Source organism: Myxocyprinus asiaticus, chromosome 29, assembly GCF_019703515.2.
Source record: "Myxocyprinus asiaticus isolate MX2 ecotype Aquarium Trade chromosome 29, UBuf_Myxa_2, whole genome shotgun sequence".
In the NCBI taxonomy this organism is placed as follows: Eukaryota; Metazoa; Chordata; class Actinopteri; order Cypriniformes; family Catostomidae; genus Myxocyprinus; species Myxocyprinus asiaticus.
In genome coordinates, this window is record NC_059372.1 from 8,607,215 (window position 1) to 8,630,287 (window position 23,073).

General features: G+C 35.6%; 1 protein-coding gene across 5 annotated transcripts in view; it reads left to right on the plus strand.

Moving 5' to 3' along the window:
• Window positions 1-23,073, plus strand: part of LOC127420060 (ralBP1-associated Eps domain-containing protein 2-like) — a 62,910-nt gene that overhangs the window by 19,379 nt on the left and 20,458 nt on the right. For 2 of the 5 annotated variants that reach the window (XM_051662008.1, XM_051662006.1), the window contains exons 2-11: window positions 197-320; window positions 2,451-2,626; window positions 5,871-5,979; window positions 14,204-14,307; window positions 15,240-15,378; window positions 15,550-15,613; window positions 17,439-17,607; window positions 20,349-20,405; window positions 20,618-20,705; window positions 21,139-21,213. In XM_051662008.1, the coding sequence (XP_051517968.1) occupies window positions 197-320; window positions 2,451-2,626; window positions 5,871-5,979; window positions 14,204-14,307; window positions 15,240-15,378; window positions 15,550-15,613; window positions 17,439-17,607; window positions 20,349-20,405; window positions 20,618-20,705; window positions 21,139-21,213 (1,105 nt within the window). The remainder of the gene's footprint in view (window positions 1-196; window positions 321-2,450; window positions 2,627-5,870; window positions 5,980-14,203; window positions 14,308-15,239; window positions 15,379-15,549; window positions 15,614-17,438; window positions 17,608-20,348; window positions 20,406-20,617; window positions 20,706-21,138; window positions 21,214-23,073) is intronic. The other 3 variants (XM_051662009.1, XM_051662010.1, XM_051662007.1) reach the window with 3 other exon arrangements.

Genomic DNA, 23,073 nt, shown 5'->3' on the forward strand with positions numbered 1-23,073 from the left:
TAGCAATTATCTTTTCAATCCCCCTTGTTAGCAGTTACGCTAATTAAGATAGAAGCTAATTCGATTTTACATTATTAAATGTTTTTAAATTGTTGTATTATGCTCTGCTAAATGTTCTCATAAAATATTTAATTTGATATTTAGTCTCCATTATTACCCCTCATTAATGTCTGAAAACTTTCTGTCTTGCTAACAGATAACTGAGATGTGTGGTGCTAAGCGGCTAGGCTACTTCGGATGTGGACAGTTCTACATAGCTTTGAAGCTGCTGGCCGCAGCACAGACTGGTCTGCCGGTACGTCTGGAGAGCATTGTGGGCGGTAAGAGTTCAACAGTGTTGGGGAGTTTGCAGCTAAACTTAATTACATTTTTCAGTGGTGTGACAGTAGCTCAGTTGTTTACAGAGTAGCTTTTCCAGTAATGAGATACTTTTTTTTAATGAAGAAACACTGCATTACGGTTTTGATGTTTGATGTTATTGGCAATTATCAAATGTGCTCGTCTAAATTATCCACTCTCAAATGAAGTATCGGGAAGTCTGATTCATTTTAGCGGTTCATTCGGTTCTTTTAGGTGATTCATTTAAATGCATTGGTTCAAAAGACAATTTACAGATTGAGCGCAGATGCCTTCACAGCATTTTGTTACTTTTTTTTTTGATAGCGAAAAACTAAATATTACATAAAATAGTCCAATATTTAGTTAAATGGGGCTGTTTATCAAAATGTTTCCAAGTCAGTTATATTAATTGTTTTATTAATTGTTTTATTAATTGTATAAATTTGCCACACGATTGGCTGATTAGATAATCGCATGGATGATTGTTGGTGCTAGATGGGCTGGTTTGTGTATTTCTGTAACTGCTGATCTCCTGGAATTTTCACACACAATAGTCTCTAGAATTTACTCAGAATGGTGCCAAAAACAAAAAAACATCCAGTGAGTGGCAGTTCTGAGGATGGAAACGCCTTGTTGATGAGAGAGGTCAACAGAGAATGGTCAGACTGGTTCGAACTGACAAAGTCTACGGTAACTCAGATAACCACTCTGTACAATTGTGGTGAGCATCTCAGAATGCTATTCTGAGATGTGAGTTGGTGCTGTTTTGGTGGCACGAGGAGGACCTACACAATATTAGGCAGGTGGTTTTAATGTTGTGGCAGATCTGGTTACATATACATATATATATATATATATATATATATATATATATATATATATATATATATATACAGGGGTGTAGATTCCAGGGGGATGGGGGGTAGGTAACTCCCCCAATAATCAAAACATGAAAGTACAACCCCCCCATTATTTATACCGTGATCAATGTAAACATGGGTAAATGCTTCACACTACAACCCCCCCCCCAGTGTTCAAGCCAAATCTACACCCTATATATATATATATATATATATATATATATATATATATATATATATATATACTATCTGTCAATGTATATCATCTGATATATCTGTTTTATATTTATATGTTATATATTTAAATATATTAATAGCTTTAATGTTGTTAGCTACTTTTTATTACTAGCTTGTTAGCTTGTAGTAAAGCTAACTACTCTTTCAAAAGACTGACTGTAGTTCAAGACTTGACTGTATTTGAACTGCTTTTATTTTAAGTGGCTTGAAGCTTGACAAGCTGCAGTAGCTTTCTAAACACTGGTCCTCTGGCTTGAACAGAGGGCGAGCCTAACGGGATCAGGGATTTGGCGTAGCACGCTAGGATTTACGCTAAAGAGGGATGAGGCACAGAAGTCGTGCTGCACGGAGAGAGCGCCACATGTAGAGCCAAAACCCTCAGAGAAAGAGGCTGCACGTTTGTTCTGTGAACTTGCCACACACAGAGCAATTTCCTTAAACGCTTGTGACTTTGCTCGTATTGTCCCACCTGCGGAGTCTGTGTTTACCCATTGTAAATTAGATTTAATCAAATCTGGCGTCCCCTCAAACTGCTGTGACAGAAAAATCTTTATCTTAATCAGTGTTTTTATCGTGTTTTCCAGTAAAAATATCTAAACATCCATAAAATAACATAAATGTACTCAAAAAGCATAATAACATGAGATGTTTTTCAGAAAATGTATCTTGAATTAGTGAACGCTGGCTGGATTAGCCTTTAATCCTGGTACAAGCTGTTACCCGTGGTCTCTCTAGGAGACCCTCACAGCAGGTAGACGAGATCAACTGACCTCACAGCAGGTCTAATGTCCTTGATTATCAGTGAAGATCACAGTGACACATGGATATTCTGTTTAGTGCACACATCACTTAATCCGGTCTTTTCGTGCTGTGGAAACAGAAGGATAAAGACAATGTTTGTGGACTGCAAGGATGGATTTATGAAGCTGACCTCAAAGTTACCTTTGAGAGGCGATTAGCTAGGTTACATTTGGCGTCTTAATATTAATTCCTTGTGTTTAACATTCCTCACAGAACTTCCTCTGCCTGTGTTTGTGGGAATAACACGCGAGCCTGAGATGCGTTACCCCAATCACACCTCAACGAATGAGAGCCAGACTCACACCCTGGGCTCGGTTGCAAGTTCCATCTCTCGTCTCCCTGCTGACAGGCCTTTCATCAGACACCCTGATACCAGCATGGACAAACAGGTGAGTATGAGTTAAGAGTCATCTCACTCACATGAGTCATATCAGTTATAAGGAAAAAGTACCACACTTAAGCCAAAACATACTCTACGCAATTAAGTGGAAGCAGACATATCTTGCAACACAAGTTGCGATTTCACACGTTGTTGCATTCTGAAATGTGTCAGGCCACAATTCATAACCCAACGCATGTACGCGTTGCATTCTCAGTATTGCCACAAGGGGCACTATAGCGAGATTAGTATGAACTGTCGTCCACTTCTATGGTGAGTTTTCTCTTTCAAGTTAACTACTGTCATGGCGGAACAACAGGTCAAACAGAATATTGCTGAGCAAGTAAGTTAAAGTCAATATATTTATAGCAACTTACCTGAATAATGACAAATCCAGTTTAATGGCAGAGACATTTGAAGGTAACTCTATCGCCCCCTTGAATACTGAGGTTTGTTCCCACCACAGTAACGCAAGAATGTACGTTAAGCATGTTTAACTAGACTGCGCGTTTGTGGTGTCCAAGTGATCGCATCTGCATTCACGTACTTGTGTAGAGTATGTTTGGACTTTAGCCTCAACAATGTGCGCATGCTGACGTGTATATAATAGGGCTGGGTAGTGTTGTCACGGCACCAAAATTTCAGTAGTCGGTACTGATACCAGTGAAATTTCTCGGTTCTCGATACCAATTTCGATACCACAGAAAGAATTTGCTAATATGATAATGTGCTATTGAACACACTCCTTGCCTATTTAAAGTTCATTTAAATTTCAATGTAAATAATAAATGAAAAGATATGCACGTTTTCTTCAAGTGTTTCTAACACTTGTTTGTTTTTAAGTAGGGCCCTACTGAAATCATTTTTCCTTTTTTTTAATTATATTTCCAGAATTCCAGCATGTTTTAAAGTTTAATTTCATTTCATTATCAGAATGGTGTCTAATCAAAAATGTTTTCCTTTTGTTTACTTTTAACAAGTAAAATCAAACAATTAGTTATCAACATACCATTGCATTTTTTTTAACAAACTTTTATTCAGGACAAAAGCACTCTTGCTTGTGATATATTGCTTAATTTTTATTATTATTACAATCATTATTCATTAATCATTATTTATTATAATAATAATAATTATTATTATGATTATTTCTACAATGAGGATTACATTTGACTATACAGATATAATATATTTCTGTTAAAATGTGTTCAATTTCAGGCGTTTATCTTTTATTTTGATGTGTATTTTTGATGGAAGTTTAACTTCTCTGGATAAACAGTTTGCTACACTGCTCAGTGTGATCGTTAAAGCGCAAATGCTGTGATTTTAATTATATAAATTATATAAAAATAATGCTTCAGAGTGGATTAGTGCTCTGCTCTGTCATCTCTCAAACAACGTGAATGATTCTCATAGTCTGTGGAGTTTCCAGTGTATGAGCGGTCTTCTTCACACATTTATTTAGAGCACTATTATGGTTTTTCAAATATTACCTTTCATGTAGTGCGTTATATAGCTGTTTGTGAATGTAAAAAAGTCTGCAAAGTTTCAAAAATCAAAGTGCACGAAATATGGAGTTATTGACTCCCAAAAGAAAGAACCGATTCTGAACACCTGAAACGAGTCGTTAGTAATTCCAGACTTCCTGTACTAACCTATGTAATTTGATAACAAAAAACCCGCATCTGTTCTGTTTACACACTGTTAGCCTTATAGCTGTTAGCCTCTGCTAACCGGCTAACTCACGTTATTGTCAAACTACATAAAAACTTACCACTGAGAAACGTCCTGTTCTCGTCATGCTTGCGATGGTGGTTCGGGTTGATCTTCCGATGTATCACTATCGGACTCGGGCTCAAATTGGTAAGGTAAAACAGACATTTTTTCAGATGGAGCTGAAACTCGGATATGGTAGTGGGCGTTTCCTTTCCGACACGCGCTGTAAGCGGTAGACCAATCACAACAGACTGGGACATCTGACCAATCAGAGTAGAGTAGGCTCTCTGAAAGGAGGAGTTTAGAATGAATCCTTTAGAACGGATCATTGAACGAGTCGTTTTTGACACTGGGAAAAAAAGGTAATGCTGTAATTTAAATTCTGAGCAAATTAAAATGTTTTTTGACCTTGGATGCATGTAAATCTATTGTATGAGACCTTTAAAACAAAATTAGGCACGTTTAAAAATCATAATAGATGCACTTTAAAGCTCATGCAGCTCATACAGACTAAGATTGCAGCATTTTGTAGTTTAGTAATCACATTAGGACATATTTTAATTTGATTAGTTGTGCATTTCAGTGTAAAAGGAGTAACGGAGCACACATTCAAATAAGCGTGTGAGCATTTGAAAGCAGTCGTGTGTCAGTCAGACAGTGTGCGGGTACCGAATTAAGTCGGTGATCGGTACTACCAGTACTGTAGAATCACTGGTCATATTTATTAATGGAATACATGGATTTGTACATTTCTAAAAAGCTCAAATGTGACTAAAATGCATAAAAAACAAATTATAAAATACAATTAATTAATATTTTCATAATGAACCTAGTTAGAAGGTCCCCTGTATAATTAGCAGCATTAGCCAGAGAGAATGTATTTCCTATGTAAATTATATAGACATTATAACTGAAATATACCCATATGAATCGTAATCTAATTTAATCGGAATCAAATCGAGAGATTGTGAATCGGAATTAAATCGAGTCAGGAAATCTGTATCAATACCCAGTCCTAATATTTAACACACTTTTTTCAACTGACACCCTTCCTTCAAATATTTGATTACGCATTGTGTCATGTTTATTTGGAAAGAAAGATGAAGTAGCTTGACTATGCAAAAACCCAATGTAGCTTGATTATAACTGCGCATGTAAACATACTGAATGAGTGCACCTTTAAGACTACTTGCATGAGTAGCTGGGGTCCTTGGTGACCTTTGTCTTGTCCTACGAGTGGATTAACTTGTCTACCTCACGAAGAGCATGATGTGTTTGGAAATAAGTCTGTTCACAAGGGCCAATATTGACATTTAGAAAAAGTTAGAAAATAATGTTTACAACTTTAAAAAGGAATGTATTTGGTACCATTTTCTCCCATTTTGTTTATTCATTATATCTCTTTAAGCTCAGTCTACAATTTATGATCATTAAAATGAATTTAAGATTTTGCAGAAGATACTTTTGCAGTACCTTTAATACGTGGTTTTAGTCAGTCACACTTTGTAATAAATATTTTCTGTGCTCAACACTGACAGGAGGCGTGGTCTCCACCGCGGTCACCTGACGTCTCCCCACCCCGCTCGCCATCAGCCTATCACAGCTATCCATATGGTGCACAAAGAAACGGAGCAGGTGCGCTAATGGGTGAGAGTCTCTGTCACTCATCTTGCATTCAGATAGAGGGACCAAACCAATGAACCTCACTTATGCCCTATCATTTTCCGGCTACTGTAACATGTTTACTATTATTCATGACTTCTGATTATTTTATAGCGTTGCTGCAGTTTTGACAGGGTTAACAATTTAAATTTGCACTAAAAGCCACTGTTGGTCAAGGTACTACAAGGTATTTCAACATTTATCTATGCTCATGTTTTTTTAATGTACCGATACCATAGCATAGTAATATATATATATATATATATATATATATATATATATATATATATATATATATATATATATATATATATATTAGGGCTGTCGATTTAACACATTAATTTAGTGCGATTAATTATATAACAAATAACGCGTTAAAAAAATGAACGCAATTAATCAAGCCCCCTGACATGTATGTAAATTCCATAATAAAACATTGACAAACTCAATGCAAAACCGATTGCTGTCAACTGTAGGCTTGTTCAATGATACGAAAATAAAACAAACAATATATTGGATTCAAAAGCCACTTTTTGTATTGTCTAATCAATGCTTTATTTATCTGCCACAATTAATGCAATTTATTTTAATCTGCATTTCAATCTGTAGCCTACTATATATTTATTATAGGCTCTAGATATTATATTTGTAAATATTTGAATTATTATGCATTATTTATATGAATTATCTTTTATTTGGTGGCCTTTCTCAGCAAATAATGATGCATAACGATTAATTGTGATTAATTCGATTAATTAATTGGCATGTCATGTAATTAATTCGATTAAAATTTTTAATCGATTGACAGCCCTAATATATATATATATATATTAATTTTAGCAAGCAAGCATCTCTCTATTATAACTTTACTTCTAAAAAAACTATTAAGGAAACTGTTTATTATTGTAATAGTTTTATTGCATATTTCTGCATATTATTTTCATGTTTTAATTTTCATCATTATTGAATCTTCTTTTTATGTTTTACAGTTTACTTGCGTTCTTCGCTGATGCTGTAGATTGTAATATAAAAATGCTGTAAGTCTATAAAAATGTTTAATCGCAATCCATCGCAGATTTTGAAAGTGCTGAAATTTTACATTATTTATACTTTTTTTCTGTCAAATTGCATTTATTTCCATCTTAGGAAAGAAAACAAAACAAAAAACGTAACAATATAATGCTTTATTAAAATTTTCCAAACAGAGCCTTCCACAGTATTTAGTACTGCACTAAAATAGCACCAATTCAAGTAACATTAACGTTTTCCAAAGTCTAAATGGGAGTTTGACTAATTGAAAGAACAAGTCCCCACATAGATTGTATATTCATTGCAATGGGCATCAAATCTCTTAAACTCTCATCCTTCACAATATTAATCAGCCGGTAGACTGTGACTATCCACTTTGTTACAGCAATCTTGAAGCCGCATTCGTAATTCGCTCCAGAGCTTCAGCGCCAGAGTCGCTTTCAACTCCACATGAAAAGCGCTTGCAGACAAAAACGTCTCATTCTATGTTTTGGTGATAGTTAAGACTTGAGGTGCTTCTGTGGTAATTAAAATGTGCCTTACATTGGCTGAAAAATACTAGATTTCTATCGCAAGTCCCATCTGGGCTTGTTTTGTACATCAAATAGTGTTAAGAGGTCCTTCTCCATCATTTTATCACAGAAGCGCTGTTGTGTGTGTGCAGAGATTCTTTTATTTGCTGAGATAACAACCTCCACGGCTCTATTATAGGAGAGAGTGTAATGATCAACTAGCGTGTTACGACAGAGCTGCCCATAGAATGTCTACGGGACCACCGCGTTATGCTATTTTTTTTTTTTTTTACCAAGCTTGTAGGCTCCCCTTGTAAAAGGGCTCTGGTGTGTGTCTGTTTGTGGCATGTGCGTCAGTGTAATGACTCCGGGAGGACACATTACAAAGGTTCCGCCCTTCCCAACATGTGTTAATTGTATTAATGGTAAATGCGTTAATCGTGATTAAGAAAACTTTACGCGTTAATCTTTTTTAAATAATTGCATGTGTTAACGCGTTAATTCTGACAGCTCTAAAAAATAATGACGTTTCTTCCATTGAAATCATATCAGACGTATCACGAGTTTCATCTCTTATATTTGGGACAGATGTAGTACAATACAAACATTAATTTGTGGTGGTTATAACTTGAATAATCATATTAAAACGTGTAAATAAGAGTGTTGTCTATTACGGTAATATTACGCTAATACAAGTAATATTACGGTTCTAAATGTTCAATCGAATAACAAAATCAACAAAAAAATTAAATGGATCAGTTGCTTTTTTACATTTTAGCTTTTAACCACAGATGTCACTAGAGAGCCCAAAGTTGCATAGTGCAGCTTTAAATAATTGTTTTTGCAAGATTACTAGATTTATTGTTACGAAATCATGGCAGCGAAGTCGTAAAATTAGATATAACACAAAAGGTTAGTAAGCAGTTTTATCACACTTAAATCATGTTAACGCTCCTATTGTTTGTCTTGTGGCTATACCTTTGAAACAGTGAGTATTTTAATGTTTACGGATTGGCCCCATTCACTTCCAATGTAGGTGCCCCTTTTTAAAGAAAAGGAGGGACAAGTCAACATACATTTTTTTTGCAGTAATCAACATTTTGCCACAAATGCTGTCGATTGAGCTTAAGTTAAGTTGAGCTTAAGTATTGAACCCGTCATGTCAGAATTACTGTAATTAAGAGATGACAAATCGGAGCTATTCATGTCCTCAGACCTCAGAAAAAAAATTACAAAAAATTCTCCAGGCATCAATGTCATAATAAAATGGCATATCAAACAGAAATATGTGTTCACTATCTTCAACTTTTGATGCTGCTGGCATTTGGTTCTTTTTACATGATGTCACGACCATCAAGTTGGAGCTTTCATAGAATTCCGAGTTTACAAATACTAATACGAGTTCTATGAAGACGTGAACGCTTTTTACAAATTTAAATCTCGTAATTATGAGAATTCCGACATGACGTGAACGCACCATTAAGGCTTTGTCTTGGTTTGTTTACATTTGAATTTTTTGACAGTTGGAGTTTAAATTCACAAACATTACATTTGCTTGTTTGAACATTCCGTCAATGTAAGTCTACGAGATTTTTCAAAAATGTAAAAGATGTAGCACACTCAAGTCAGAACATTCTGAAGGTCTGTGCCGAGTTTAGTGGATGTAGCTTGAAAGTTCTAGGATGAGTTAAAGTTGATAATTTGGATTTTGGTTTAGGGGTTTTGGAAAAGTTTCAAGTCACACATATAGTAGAATGATACTGTCACAGATTAGCTGGTACAAGATAACTCACTCACATATCACACAGCCGATGTGTTTCACACACTCCTTATGGTGTCAGACAGCTGTGTTTGTGTGATCGTTCAGCCTTGAGCGACTGTCTGTCCTCTGAAAGCAGTTGGCTAATTGCTGCTCTCCTGTGGCGTATTGATATCACGCTGTCTAATCACAACACCTGTTGATTCACAAGACCTTCACAAAATGTACAGTAAACACAACCCACACTCCACCAGCAATTCTTATGAAACATAACATATATCCTTTCCTGTGAGTATTCCCAGAACATGGATATGGCATTCACAGCCATATATAATATAAATATGTCACTTCCATAATGTGAACATATTTCTGAGTTAAACAGGATATTCAACAAAAATTGTAGGGCGGGACTTGATTTTATCCATCAGGAATCGATTAGATTGTGAAAAGTGGTGACAGGTGTTCATATAGAGACTAAAATAACTAAAAGAAAATTATAAATAAATGCAATGTATAAATGTTTGGCCTATATAAAAGGCAAAAAAAAAAAAATAAAATGATACAATAGCGCCCCTCCAGGCATTAGGGAGTAGTGCACGATGGCCGTCTGTTGTGAATTGATACATTGGAGATCTATGTAATTTTGTATACATTTTCTATCATGGTCAATTTTTAATTTTTTTTTAAACACATTAAAAATGCAAATCACCTAAAACAATTATTTGAATACACCTCTACTATGATGAACATGTTTTCAATTTATGAGTTCAGAGTCAAAAATGTCTGGGGCTGAAAGTCAAAAATGTCTAAGTGGTATAACCGCCCAGAGACAGTTAAATAAATAAATAAAATAAAAGTCTCATTAAAAGCTAAAATTCTGGTAAAAAAAAATAAATAATAATAATAATATATATATATATCAATTATTATTTATCATAATTTTGCTTTAAAATATTATTCATATTTTTTAAAGCTTTTGTCCACCAGATCAAAATCAAGTGGTGTAACAAACATGCAGGTTGTCACTCTGTATCAAAACAGTTGGTTGAAAAATACAATATATTTTGACATTTTTATGAAAGGCACATTTTGTTTAGGTCAAATGGAGTGACCATAAGAAAACCTCTTGATACTTGTGTCTCAAAATTCATGATATTTGAAAAAAAATAATGTTATAATAATAATAATAATAAATAAAACAATTAACTTTTTTTTTAAATAAATGAAGTTGTGTAAAATGAGGTATATTCAAGGTGCAAGGAAATCATTTTATCCCTATAACGCTGTGCGTATCAAATATAATACACAACGTTTGATGGCTCCCGTTTCACTCTCTGTTCAAGCTGACGAGCCTCATAACCTGGGGTATGGAAGTTTCACATGTTTATGGCACCATCTAGTGGTTATTTGTGAAAAAAGTGGCTTCAGTGTTTATATCAATCCATTTAAAAAGTGATTCTTAATTTGGCATAAATGTGAAACGTAAAAGTGACATTAATGATTATATTGTTACTGATATTTTAAAATGAATATTTGCTGAATATAGACCTAACTTGTCTTTGGTTACATTTATTTTAATTATTTTATTGAAAAATCCCGTTTGAAATCCATTTATCAAATATGATACAACAGGCTTTTGAGGTACATCTCACAATTACCATTACATTACATTCATGCCCATCACAAAAGTGTGAACTAATATTTCTGTGTATTTTCATATATGCAGCCTGCTCTGTCCTAAATAAGATCTCATTATTTTACATTACAAGCTATTATGAAGTCATCTTACCATAAATTCCTGAGACTCTGTGAAAAAGGTTTTACAATAGTGTTTGGTGTATAAGATACATATGATAAAATTTGTTTCTTGAAAAGAATATTTTATTCATAATGTATTTGATGTGCTGAATTGAACTGTGATATATTTCAATCCATATTTATAGACCAAGGAGAGGAAGCTGTCATGGCCAAACTTTTAAACATTTGGTATCTCTGATAATACCCTGAGATTTACCACTGTAGCATGTACGGGCTAAGAAAAATAACAAATGTCCTTCACAGAAATGAATTGCTGGGCCTCAGGAGGATAATGACCTTTAAAGCCTAATGTACCAAATATGATACATAAAAAAAAAAAAAAACAATACCATTTTCTTTTCTTTTTTTACGATATCTTTTATAGTTTGTCTAATGGTACTAAAAACAGTTTAATGTCAAAAAATTTGCATTTTCTAACAATTCTTTCATATGTCAGGCTTAACAGGGTTAATACCGTTTACTTGATGGTTACACCACTGGACATTTTTGAAGCCATTAAATAAATGTTTTGTTTGAAAATGCTATAAATGTTTTTCAAACATTTCTATGAACTTAACACATGTTTTAAAGTAGATTTATATTTTATTTTGTCCCCTTTTCTCCCAATTTGGAATGCCCAATTCCCACTATTACTAGGTCCTTGTGGTGGCGCGGTTACTCGCCTCAGTCGGGGTGGCAGAGGACAAGTCTCAGTTGTCTCCGCTTCTGAGACCGTCAATCCGTGCATCTTATCAAGTGGCTCGTTGTGCATGACACCGTGGAGACTCACAGCATGTGGAGGCTCATGCTACTCTCCGCGATCCACGCACAACTTACCATGCGCCCCATTGAGAGCGAGAACCCCTAATCGCGAGCACGAGGAGGTTACCCCATGTGACTCTACCCTCCCTAGCAACTGGGCCAATTTGGTTAGTTAGGAGACCTAGCTGGAATCACTCAGCACACCCTGAATTCGAACCCGTGACTCCAGGGGTGATAATCAGTGTCAATACTCGCTGAGCTACCCAGGCCCTAAACTAGGTTCAAATTGAATTACCTTGGACAACCTTATTTGTCAATGACTTACAGTATATACACATATGATATTGTAAATACTTAAAATGTATAATGTATTTTAAATGCACTCAGTATTTATACTAGAATAATAACTTGCCGGTGATTTAGCTCAGTGGGGATGGCCGTTTAATCAGGTCATGTACAGCTGACATGTTTGCTGTTAATGATGTCAGATTTGGGATTAAAGTCACTTCTACACACTGTTGTTCGTGTCTATGCATGCATGTGTGTGTGTGAGAGGAAACACTATGTGTCACTAGTGATTGTAAATGACAGATTAGGGGCTCCTGTAATCTGTCTAACACCTAGATTGCAGTATGCCCCCTTTATTTCCTGTTCTCTTGAGTGAGTGGGGTTTGGCGGTCGTGAACATGTGCTACAGGGGTTCACAGGGTTTTTACCTCCTCTTAATGTCAACACAAAATCAAAATTGTCCCTATTTGCTTTCTTGATACATGTTCCTGTTCTTATTTAGGCTTCTAATAATCTCTGCGATATGCAAAATGATTTTAGTACATAATTAGTTTATGTGGTCCCAGAGGTTAAATACTATCACCAGTGGGGGATAAATGTTGTGAATCTATGCTGTGGTGATACTGTGCTTTTATCTCATTGTTAACTCCAGCTGCGATCAAAGCATCAGCATGGATCATAAATGCTTCATATAAAATCTACAACATAAAAGAATATAAAGCCTCATAAGGGCTTTAGATGTAAAGAATATCCACTAGATCAAAAAGCCAGCCAGGCCTTTTTTATTTTTGTAGATTGCAGTCTTATTAAAGATCATGACGTTCAGTTAAATAATGCCTGTTCAGTATTAAATCCCTTTTCTCTTGTTCTCTCTTTCAGTTCTTCATTTATTATTCCTTTTAATTCACTCTTTAAAAGTTTCACTCTTTAAGCATCAGTTGTGTCCTCTCTCTCTGGAAGTAGTCGCTTTACTGTCTGAAATGAGAGTGCTTTTATCTCACTAATGTCTGCTGAGAGAGTATTTAAAGGCATTGCTCACCTTAAAAAACCAGTTCATTCTTTTCATTTGTAAATGAAACAGTTTAAGGAACAGAAATGAAAACCTTAACCATCAAAGTCCCTTTCAATTGTTCCAGAGTGAAAACGTTATATTTAAATGCTGGATACCGGTTAATAACATTATTATTATTATGTTCAGGAAAAAAAAAAATCATGAAACCAAAGATACAAGGGAAAATATTACTGGAAAAAAATGTGATCGCATGTTTTGGGTGAGGCAAGTCGCTTAATTTTGGGCTTGTTTTTCCAGACCAGGTTGTTTGTATTTCTTGCTAGATCTGGCAACACTGCAACTGGTATATCATCCATCTTTGGTACAGAGTACTGATAATACCCTGTAAAAAATAGGCAAATCTCACTAGTAATTTTTTCAGTGCACTCTATTTTTCATTCGCTCTTTCTTTTTCTCTTTCTTTATTTCAGCCTTTCTTTTCTTTCGCTCGCTTTCTTTCTTTCTTTTGGGGAACACAAAAGGAGAAATGTTACTTCTGTTTCTTATATTTCCAAGTCATCTGAAGCAATACTAGCTTTGTGTGAGCAACCAAAGTTTTAAGTCATCATTCACTGATAATCTCCCCCTCCACCAAAGCTCTGAAATTTAATACAAAAGTTGTATGGACTACAAAAACTTGAATTTCAGTCTGTTCCTCAGAAAATAACCATCATATGAGCACGAGTCACGTGGACTACTTTTATGATACTTTAATGGTGCGTTTTTGGTCATAATGGAGCTTTACAGCCTCAGTCCCCATTCACTTTCATTATATGAAAAAAAAAAGAGTGGCCAGGATATTCTTCTCTTCTTTTTGTGTTCCTCTGAAGAAGGAAAGTCATGTGTGTTTGAAATGACATGAAGCTGAGTAAATGAAGAGAGAAGTTTCATTTTTGAAAAACTATTTCTTTAACTCTCATGTCAGTAATCAGACAGTCACAACTTTATAGTAATTTTGTCTTTCTTCACCTTAAAATATTCAGTCTCTCTCTTTTTTTTTTTTATTCCTAGGGTATGATGGTAAATTGCCAAGTTGTTCCAGCACTCCTCAGGAAAACTCGTCTCCCAGTCATTATTCCATCAAACTGCAGTCGGAGCAGCCTGCCATCACACGGGTGAATAGCTCCGCCCACCTCCCCATTCTAACATCTGATTGGCTGCTCACACAAAACTCTTAATCTCCCTGTAATGATGTCTTTCCATCTGTAATGATCTTTTAATGAACACTTTTGGGCCCCTAAACAAGCATTTATATAATGACTGGTTTATTTATGTGAGCATATATGTTTGTCTTGAATATCTGTAATTATGGGGCTACACACGTTTTCCTCTTGCATTCAGCAAGTCTTGCAGACTATAGGAACTTCTATAAGAATAGAATTGTGGTACTATACCTACATTTTTGCTAAATTATTTTTACGTGGCTCGTTGTACATATCGCTGCAGTTTCCTGTTGAAATGAACACTAGAGGCGCTACACCAACGACTTTTATTGAATTTAAATTTACCATGATGATATATCAGTTGATGACTGCTTTGACTAAATGTTAAAGGAAAAAAATTAAATCATGATCAATGTAAAATGTTTTTTTTGGTAATTAAAATGATTACTGAAATTTTCCTGTAAATAATGTTTTCCTTTCAAAATGTAGCACATTCAATTTCTTTTAAGGACCAAAAATGAAATAAAATGTATCAAAGATATGTTATTGATGTCGGAAAGATGTCGTAGCAGTCATCGTGTAATTCTGCAGAGGTTAACGCTTGTATCATCAGTGGTGCATTTCACTTGTAGATGATATTTCATACTTGTTGCTCTCTGATGATACTTTAATTCAATCATGCAAAGACTGCAAAAACTATACTTTAGTTAACCATTCTATCTGGATTTACCTATCAATAAATTAGTGATTAAGAATGTCTTTCTCTATCATTTACTGATAAATGAGTCTGGTGTTAACTTTAGCAGCCCTAAAAACATAGTAGCATTATACAAAATATTAGCTGTAGTACCACACTTCTGTCTCACTCTCTCTGTCTTGCTCAGGTTCCATCTGTAGAGCGTTTGGTGGAGAGGAATGAGGTTGATTACTCCGACGACCCCTGGCGAATCACAGAGGAACAGCGTGAATACTACACCAACCAGTTCAGGAGTCTACAGCCTGACCTCAACGCTCTCATACTGGGTAAAAGATTGCCTGCTCCACACTGGAACCATGTCTGATACTTTGTAATAAGTTGAAGTCTTGGAAGCAAATGCTACTTGCTCTGTTGTGTGGAGAAAAGGTTTTTGTATTTGCTTTTCTTTCTGTGGACATTACTGATTATTCATGTTTGTATTGTTGTTTCTCTTTCAGGGACTGTTGCAAAAAACTTCTTCACCAAGTCGAAGCTTCCCATTCCAGAGCTGTCTCATATATGGTGACGATAAACCTTCAAATCTACTTAAACCATATATTTTTTTTAAATACCATAACTGAATGATTTTCATGACTTTCTGCTCCGTTAACAGTTCCCAAATGAGGATTCTTCTGCCTATGCAGATGGAACACAGAACAAAAATACTCCTAAATCTACAGCGTGACCAGTGTAGTCTGATTCCCAAACAAATTACTCTTTTGACTTGGTTCTTTTGAATCAACAGCACGAAACATATGGCGTGACCAGTGTAGTCCGATTCCCATATGAAGGAATCTTATGAGCTGGTTCTTTTCAAATTTACAGCGCAAAACATAGAGCACGACCACGGTGATCACCATTTTAGTACGATTCCCAAACGAATGAGTCCTATGAGTCAGTTCTCTCTAATTTACAGCGCAAAACATAGAGCGTGACCACAGTGTAGTCCGATTTCCGAACGAATGACTCTAATGAGCTGGTTCTTTTGAATCTACAGCACGAAAAATATGGCGTGACCAGTGTAGTCCGATTCCCGAATGAATGACTCATTAGTTCTTTTGAATCTACAGTGTGAAACATGCAGTACATCGCAGACCTGTGGAGCTGATTCCTGAACGAATGACCTTATAAGCTGGTTCTTTTGAATCTACACCCCAAAACGCAACCTTCCAAACTAATGACTTATATCAGCCAGTTATTTTTATTAAATCAAAAACGTATTGAATCGCAAGTCATTAATTAAAATATGTCCTTGAACTTAAATCAGAGTAATTACTGACTGATTATTCAAATGACATTGAGTAGAAAATACACATTGGGAGTTCTGTTTAATTAATGGTGTTTGATAAAAAATTATGAATTAAATATACAATTTAAAAAGTCTCTGTAAACATTTTTTGCAAGAATCTGTTGTTAAAATCTGAAATTATTTGGTAACAGACTGCTGAGGGCATGAAATACAATATTAATAGTATTTCTTATTACCAATTATTTCTCAAAAGTTCTAAAAGAATCATGAATGGAATCATTAAGAAACTGGAATCGTTAAGAAGAATCGGAATCGGCATCAGAATCATTCAATTGTTATCGATTCCAATCCCTAGTTTTCAAACAGATTTCAGAAAACACGTCTGCTTCTTCTATTGGTTGTACAAACAGATAGCCCCTGCCCAAACTCACGCCATTGGTTGAGCCAACTTTGCTGTGTCGGGTTTCTCAAACAAACAGAGAAATGTTTTGATTATGCCACAGAGCCACGGTTTTACACTTTTAGGTGATTCTCAAACAAAAGACTTTTATGAGCTAATCAACCTACAAATTACTTACTTATATTAGATAACTCTGCATATTTAGCTGGGACACAAGAAGGAAATGTAAAAAATAAATTCTCCCCTTTTCTCCCCAATTTGGAATGCCCAATTCCCAATGCACTCTAAGTCCTCGTGGTGGCGTAGTGACTCGCCTCAATCCGGGTAGAGGAGGACGGATCTCAGTTGCCTCCGCGTCTGAGACCGTCAATCCACGCATCTTATCACGTGGCTTGTTGTGCGCGTTACCATGGAGACATAGCACGTGTGGAGGCTCATGCTATTCTCCGTGGCATCCACACACAACTCACCACGCGCCCCATTGAGAGCGAGAACCACTAATCGTGACCACGAGGAGGTTACCCCATGTGACTCTACCCTCCCTAGCAACCGGGCCAATTTAGTTGCTTAGGAGACCTGGCTGGAGTCACTCAGCACACCCTGGATAACTTTACCTTTGTTATTTCGCAGAGGTTCTTGGTAATCAATGGTCCAAACATTCTTTTTTGTTGTTGTTGTTGTTGTCTTATCTCTTTCAGGGAACTGAGTGATGTAGACAAAGATGGCGCTCTCACTTTCCCAGAGTTCTGCACTGCGTTTCATCTTATTGTGGCCCGTAAGAATGGCTACCCTCTTCCTGAAACACTCCCACTCACACTCAGACCAGGTTATGTGGAACAGGGTGTAGTTACAGCGCCACTATCCGAGGTACAACACCTACAGACACACAAAATTGCCTACAGAGTATTTGAACTAATGGACAACTGATATGTTTTTTTTTTTTTTTTTTTTACGGTCGATATCTGTAGTGCAGAGTGGTTGATATAATGCAGATACATACACACACACACACACACTATATATATATATATATATATATATATATATATATATATATATATATATATACAGCTCTGGAAAAAAACTAAGAGACCACTGCTAAATGATCAGTTTCTCTGGATTTACTATTTCTAGGTATGTGTTTGAGTAAAATGATTTTTTTTTTTTTATTCTATAAAGTACTGAGAACATTTCTCCCAAACCCTGATTTTCAATCACAGCTTTCATGCGTCTTGGCATGCTCTCTACCAGTTTTTCACATTGCTGTTGGGTGACTTTATGCCACTCCTGGCGCAAAAATTCAAGCATCATCATCACAGTGTCTTGCACCTACTGTGAAATTTGGTTGAGGATCGGTGATGATCTGGGGGTGCTTTAGCAAGGCTGGAATCGGGCAGATTCGTCTTTGTGAAGGATGCATGAATCAAGCCACGTACAAGGTTATCCTGGAAGAAAACTTGCTTCCTTCTGCTCTGATAATGTTCCCCAACTCTAAGGATTGTTTTTATCCAGCAGGACAATGCTCCATGACACACAGCCAGGTCAATCAAGGTGTGGATGGAGGACCACCAGATCAAACCCCGGTCATGGCCAGCCCAATCTCCAGACCTAAACCCCATTGAAAACCTCTGGAATGTGATCAAGAGAAAGATGGATGGCCACAAGCCATCAAACAAAGCCGAGCTGCTTGAATGTTTGCGCTAGGAGTGGCATAAAGTCACCCAACAGCAATGTGAAAGACTGGTAGAGAGCACTGCCAAGACGCATGAAAGTTGTGATTGAAAATCAGGGTTATTCCACCAAATATTGATTTCTGAACTCTTCCTAAGTTAAAACATTAATATTGTGTTGTTTAAAATGAATATGAACTTGTTTTCTTTGCATTATTCCAGGTCTGAAAACACTGCATCTTTTTTGTTATTTTGACCAGTTGTCATTTTCTGCAAATAAATGCTCTAAATGACAATATTTTTATTTGGAATTTGGGAGAAATGTTGTCAGTATAAAACTTTATAGAATAAAACAAAAATATTAATTTTACTCAAACACATACCTATAAATATTAAATCCACAGAAACTGATAATTTTGCAGTGGTCTCTTAATTTTTTCTAGAGCTGTATATATATATATATATATATATATCAGACTAGTAAATGACATGTACATAAAATTGCTACAAAATTAGTACAATGCTACTTTCATTTAGCATAATATTTAAACACTGCACTTAACATATAATTTCACACTTGGGTTCTGTTTACATTTTTTAAGAGACTTTGTTGCATGCCAGTCTATGATTATGGTAACACAATGGCACATAACAACAAAACTGTTGTAATTGGTTGTTTACACATCTCAGGCAACTCCTTAATATCCAAGCAGGCGTTTCTTGGCGCCTTCACGAAACGAAACGGCCAAGTAGGTAAATTTATCGGCCGATGCCATTCATTTAAAAATACCAAATATCAGCCGATATATCGGTCGACTGCTAATTTGAACTTAGTATTTTGATGTTGTTTGATATTACTAATGTTGAGCTGTGCTGTCTATAAAGTGTCAGGCCTCAGACATTGAGTGTGTCATGTACACTTAAATGGTAACACTTTACAATAAGGTTGCATTCATTAACATTAGTTAACATGAACCAACATTGAATCATACTTTTATAGCACTTACTAATCTTGGTTAATGTTAATTTCAACATATACTAATACATTTTTTAACATTAAATGTTGTTAGTTAACGCATTATGAACTAACATCAACTAACAAGGTTCTTTTTTGTCTTTTTCAAGTAACATTAATAAATACTGTTTAAAAATATTACTCATCGTTTGCTCATGATACCTAATCCATTTACTAATGTTAGCAAATGGAATCTTATTGTAAAGCGTTACCACTTAAATATATGAATGTTTGGATATTGCATAAAAAATTCTAGCTGGAATCACAAGATGCAAATTACCTCTCTAAAATGCGCATAATAAATGTATATGCTTGCTTGGGGTGGATAAATTGCGATGGAAATGCCTTTACCGAATATGTTCCTAGATAATTTATATAGTAATATACATGTAGAAGCGCTTGAAAAATGTTAGGTGACTTTGCTTCAACAACAAGCCATGTGAATACATAATATTCTCAGAGAATATCATCAATATCATTACGTGGCAAATTAAATGTTGCACTAGTTATACAAAGACTGTCATCAAAATGATTGGCTGCTAAATTAAATCAGCTTGAATTTTGCATTTAAATGAAAGCAACAGTCAGGGTAACAGGTCCAGGTGTGTCTACAGTAGGTGTCAATCTATCCAAATCTAAGCTTTTATTCAATGCCTACGTTTTTTGTAAGTGTTTAGTGCTTCTTTTATATATGTCTTTTTTTTTTTTTTTTTTTTTCAACTTTAACTTTATTTATTTTATTTTTTTTAAGTGTGTGTTAAGCAGTTACAAAATGAGGAATGTCAACAAAACTAATCGTACAGGTTTTTTTTTTTTTTTTTTTTCGCAAATTCGCTTTTCACCTACTAAAATGAATATGTGGTCCAGTTTTTCGGTTAAGACAAACAAATTTGAACTGAACTGTAAATGTGATTATTTTACAGGCGATTCAACCGCTCATCGTCTTTGATGACAAAATGACATCTGGAGCCAGTCATCTGGTAAGTAAAACTTCATTTAATATTCATGCCAAGATCCCAATGTTCTTCCTGCTTGTTTCTTTCTTTTTTTTTTCTTTTTCTTTTCTGCTCTCTGGGCGTGTATCTTTGTCTGAAGACAGATGGCGCTAATGAGTTTCAAACGAGATCTCTTTAATCAACATGTGCCGTTCTCTCAGGCTAAACATGAACAGGCTTTTCATTTTCCCAAACAGGAAATGGGTTCTGTTGACCTTCCGATGACCCCTAGACCAGGTTTGAACACTTCTATACATGACACAAGAGAAGAGAGCAGAAATTCAGGTAATACATTTAAAGCCAGATGTCAGTGAGCGCTAACAACAGGAATTAAGGAATAGAAATATGTAACATTATGTATATATATATATATATACTAAATTTTTTTAATTATTAAACATTTGGATAATATTCAGACATTTTTACATGTGTTTTTAAAGTTCGAATACTTTTAGAGTCTCTCTTCCATACTGACAAATCACTGAATTTGAATTTAAATTGAATTTGAGTATATAAAATATACAAGGAATTTACCATTGTGCAGATGGCGACAATACAGACTGCAACAACAACAATAGCCACATAAAAAAAAAAAAAAAAAAAAAAATGAGGCCACTTTGATAGCAGTGGCTTGAGAAGTGATGAACTCTATACATTGATATTCTTATTTCAGTTGTCTTATTTCGCTATTCTTAATGTACTTCTTTTGCTGTGTCAGCAGAATTCAGTCCGAAGAGAATACCAGATCCTCATCATGAGAAGCCAGTACAGCGAGTCAGCACTTTAAAACCAGGTGACACACTCTCCTCAGGCACTGAACTACGTTACACCCCTCACCGATTCAACAGAAGCCTCTAATTTACCACTACTTTCCTGTCTTTGTAGTTTTAAAAAGGAACAGTTCACCCATAAATTAAAATTCTGTTATCATTTACTCACCCTTATGTCATTTCAAACCTGTATGACTTTCTCTCTTCCGTGGAACACAAAAGCAGATGTTCACGCTACTCTTTTACTGTGAAAGTGGATGGAGACAGTCTGAAGCTGTCGAGCTCCAAAAAATTTCAAAAGTACCATAAAAGAAGTCCTTATGACTTCTTTGCCATAATTCAAGTCATATGATAGCTTCATGTGAGTAAAAGACCAAAATTTAAATAGTTAATTTGCTGTACCTCCACCGAAGATGTAAAATAAAATTTCTTGTCACAAACAGATTTGAGAACTACTGCGGAGGGCATGATTTTATGCTAATAACGGCTTCAATTTTGGTCTGTTCCTCACACAAAGCTATCAAACGGCTTCAGAAAACTCTGAAAATAGCGCATGAATCGTATCTATAAACAACTTTTATGGTCCTTCAGTGTTGCTTTTTTGTTATTTTTAGAGCTTGACAGCTCAAGTCTCCATTTACTGTAATTAAATGCAAAACGAGCAGCGTGAACATTCTGCTAAACATCTGATTCTTTGTTCCACAGAATGACTCTTATGAGATGATTCTTTTGAATCTACAGCATGAAACATACAGAGCAACCAGTGTATTCCAGTTCCTGAACGGATGACTCTTACGGGTCGATTCTTTTGAATCAACAGCGCAAAACACAAAGCATAACCAGTGTAGTGCGATTCCCGAACAAATGACTCTTATGAGCTGATCCTTTTGAATCTACAGTGTAAAACATACAACGCAAATCAGTGTAGTCAGATTCCTGAACGAATGACTCTTACGAGCCGTTTTTTTTTTTTTCATTGATTTTTATTTACAGCGCGGAACATACAGAGTGACCAGTGTAGCCCAATTCCCGAACTAATGACTTTATGAGTCAGTTCTTTTGAATCAAAAGCGCAGAACATACAAGTCAACCAGTGTAGTCCAATTCCTGAACTAATGACTTTATGAGTCAGTTCTTTTGAATCAACAGCGCAGAACATACAAGTCAACCAGTGTAGTCTGATTCCTGAACAAATGAGTCTTATGAGTCGGATCTTTTAAATCTGTAACGTGAAACATAAAGCTTAACCAGTGTAGTGCATTCTCAAACGAAAGACTCTTATGAGCTGATTCTTTTGAATCTACAGTGTAAAATATACAGCGCAAACAGTGTAGTCCAATTCCCGAACAAATGACTCTTATGAGCTGATTCTTTTGAATCTACAGTGTAAAATATACAGCGCAAACAGTGTAGTCCGATTCCCGAACAAATGACTCTTATGAGCTGATTCTTTTGAATCTACAGTATAAAACATACAGCGCAAACAGTGTAGTCCGATTCCAGAACGAATGACTCTTACGAGCTGTTTTTTTTTATCTACAGCGCGGAACATACAGCGTGACCAGTGTAGCCTGATTCCAGAACGAATGACTCTTACGGGTCGATTCTTTTGAATCTACAGCACGGATCATACCGTGCTACAAGTGTAGCCCGGTTCCCGAACTAATGACTTTTATGAGTTTTTGTTGTTGTTGTTGTTGTTTTTATCTACAGCGCAACCAGTGTAGTCCGATTTTTATGGGTCTGTTATTTTGAATCTACACCGCCAAATATCACAACAAATAAAAAAACAAAACAGCGCTACCTCTCGAACCAATGACTCGAAACAGTCTGTTCTTTTTAGTGAACGGTCTGGAGGAGTTCAAAAAGTTCATTTATGCGGA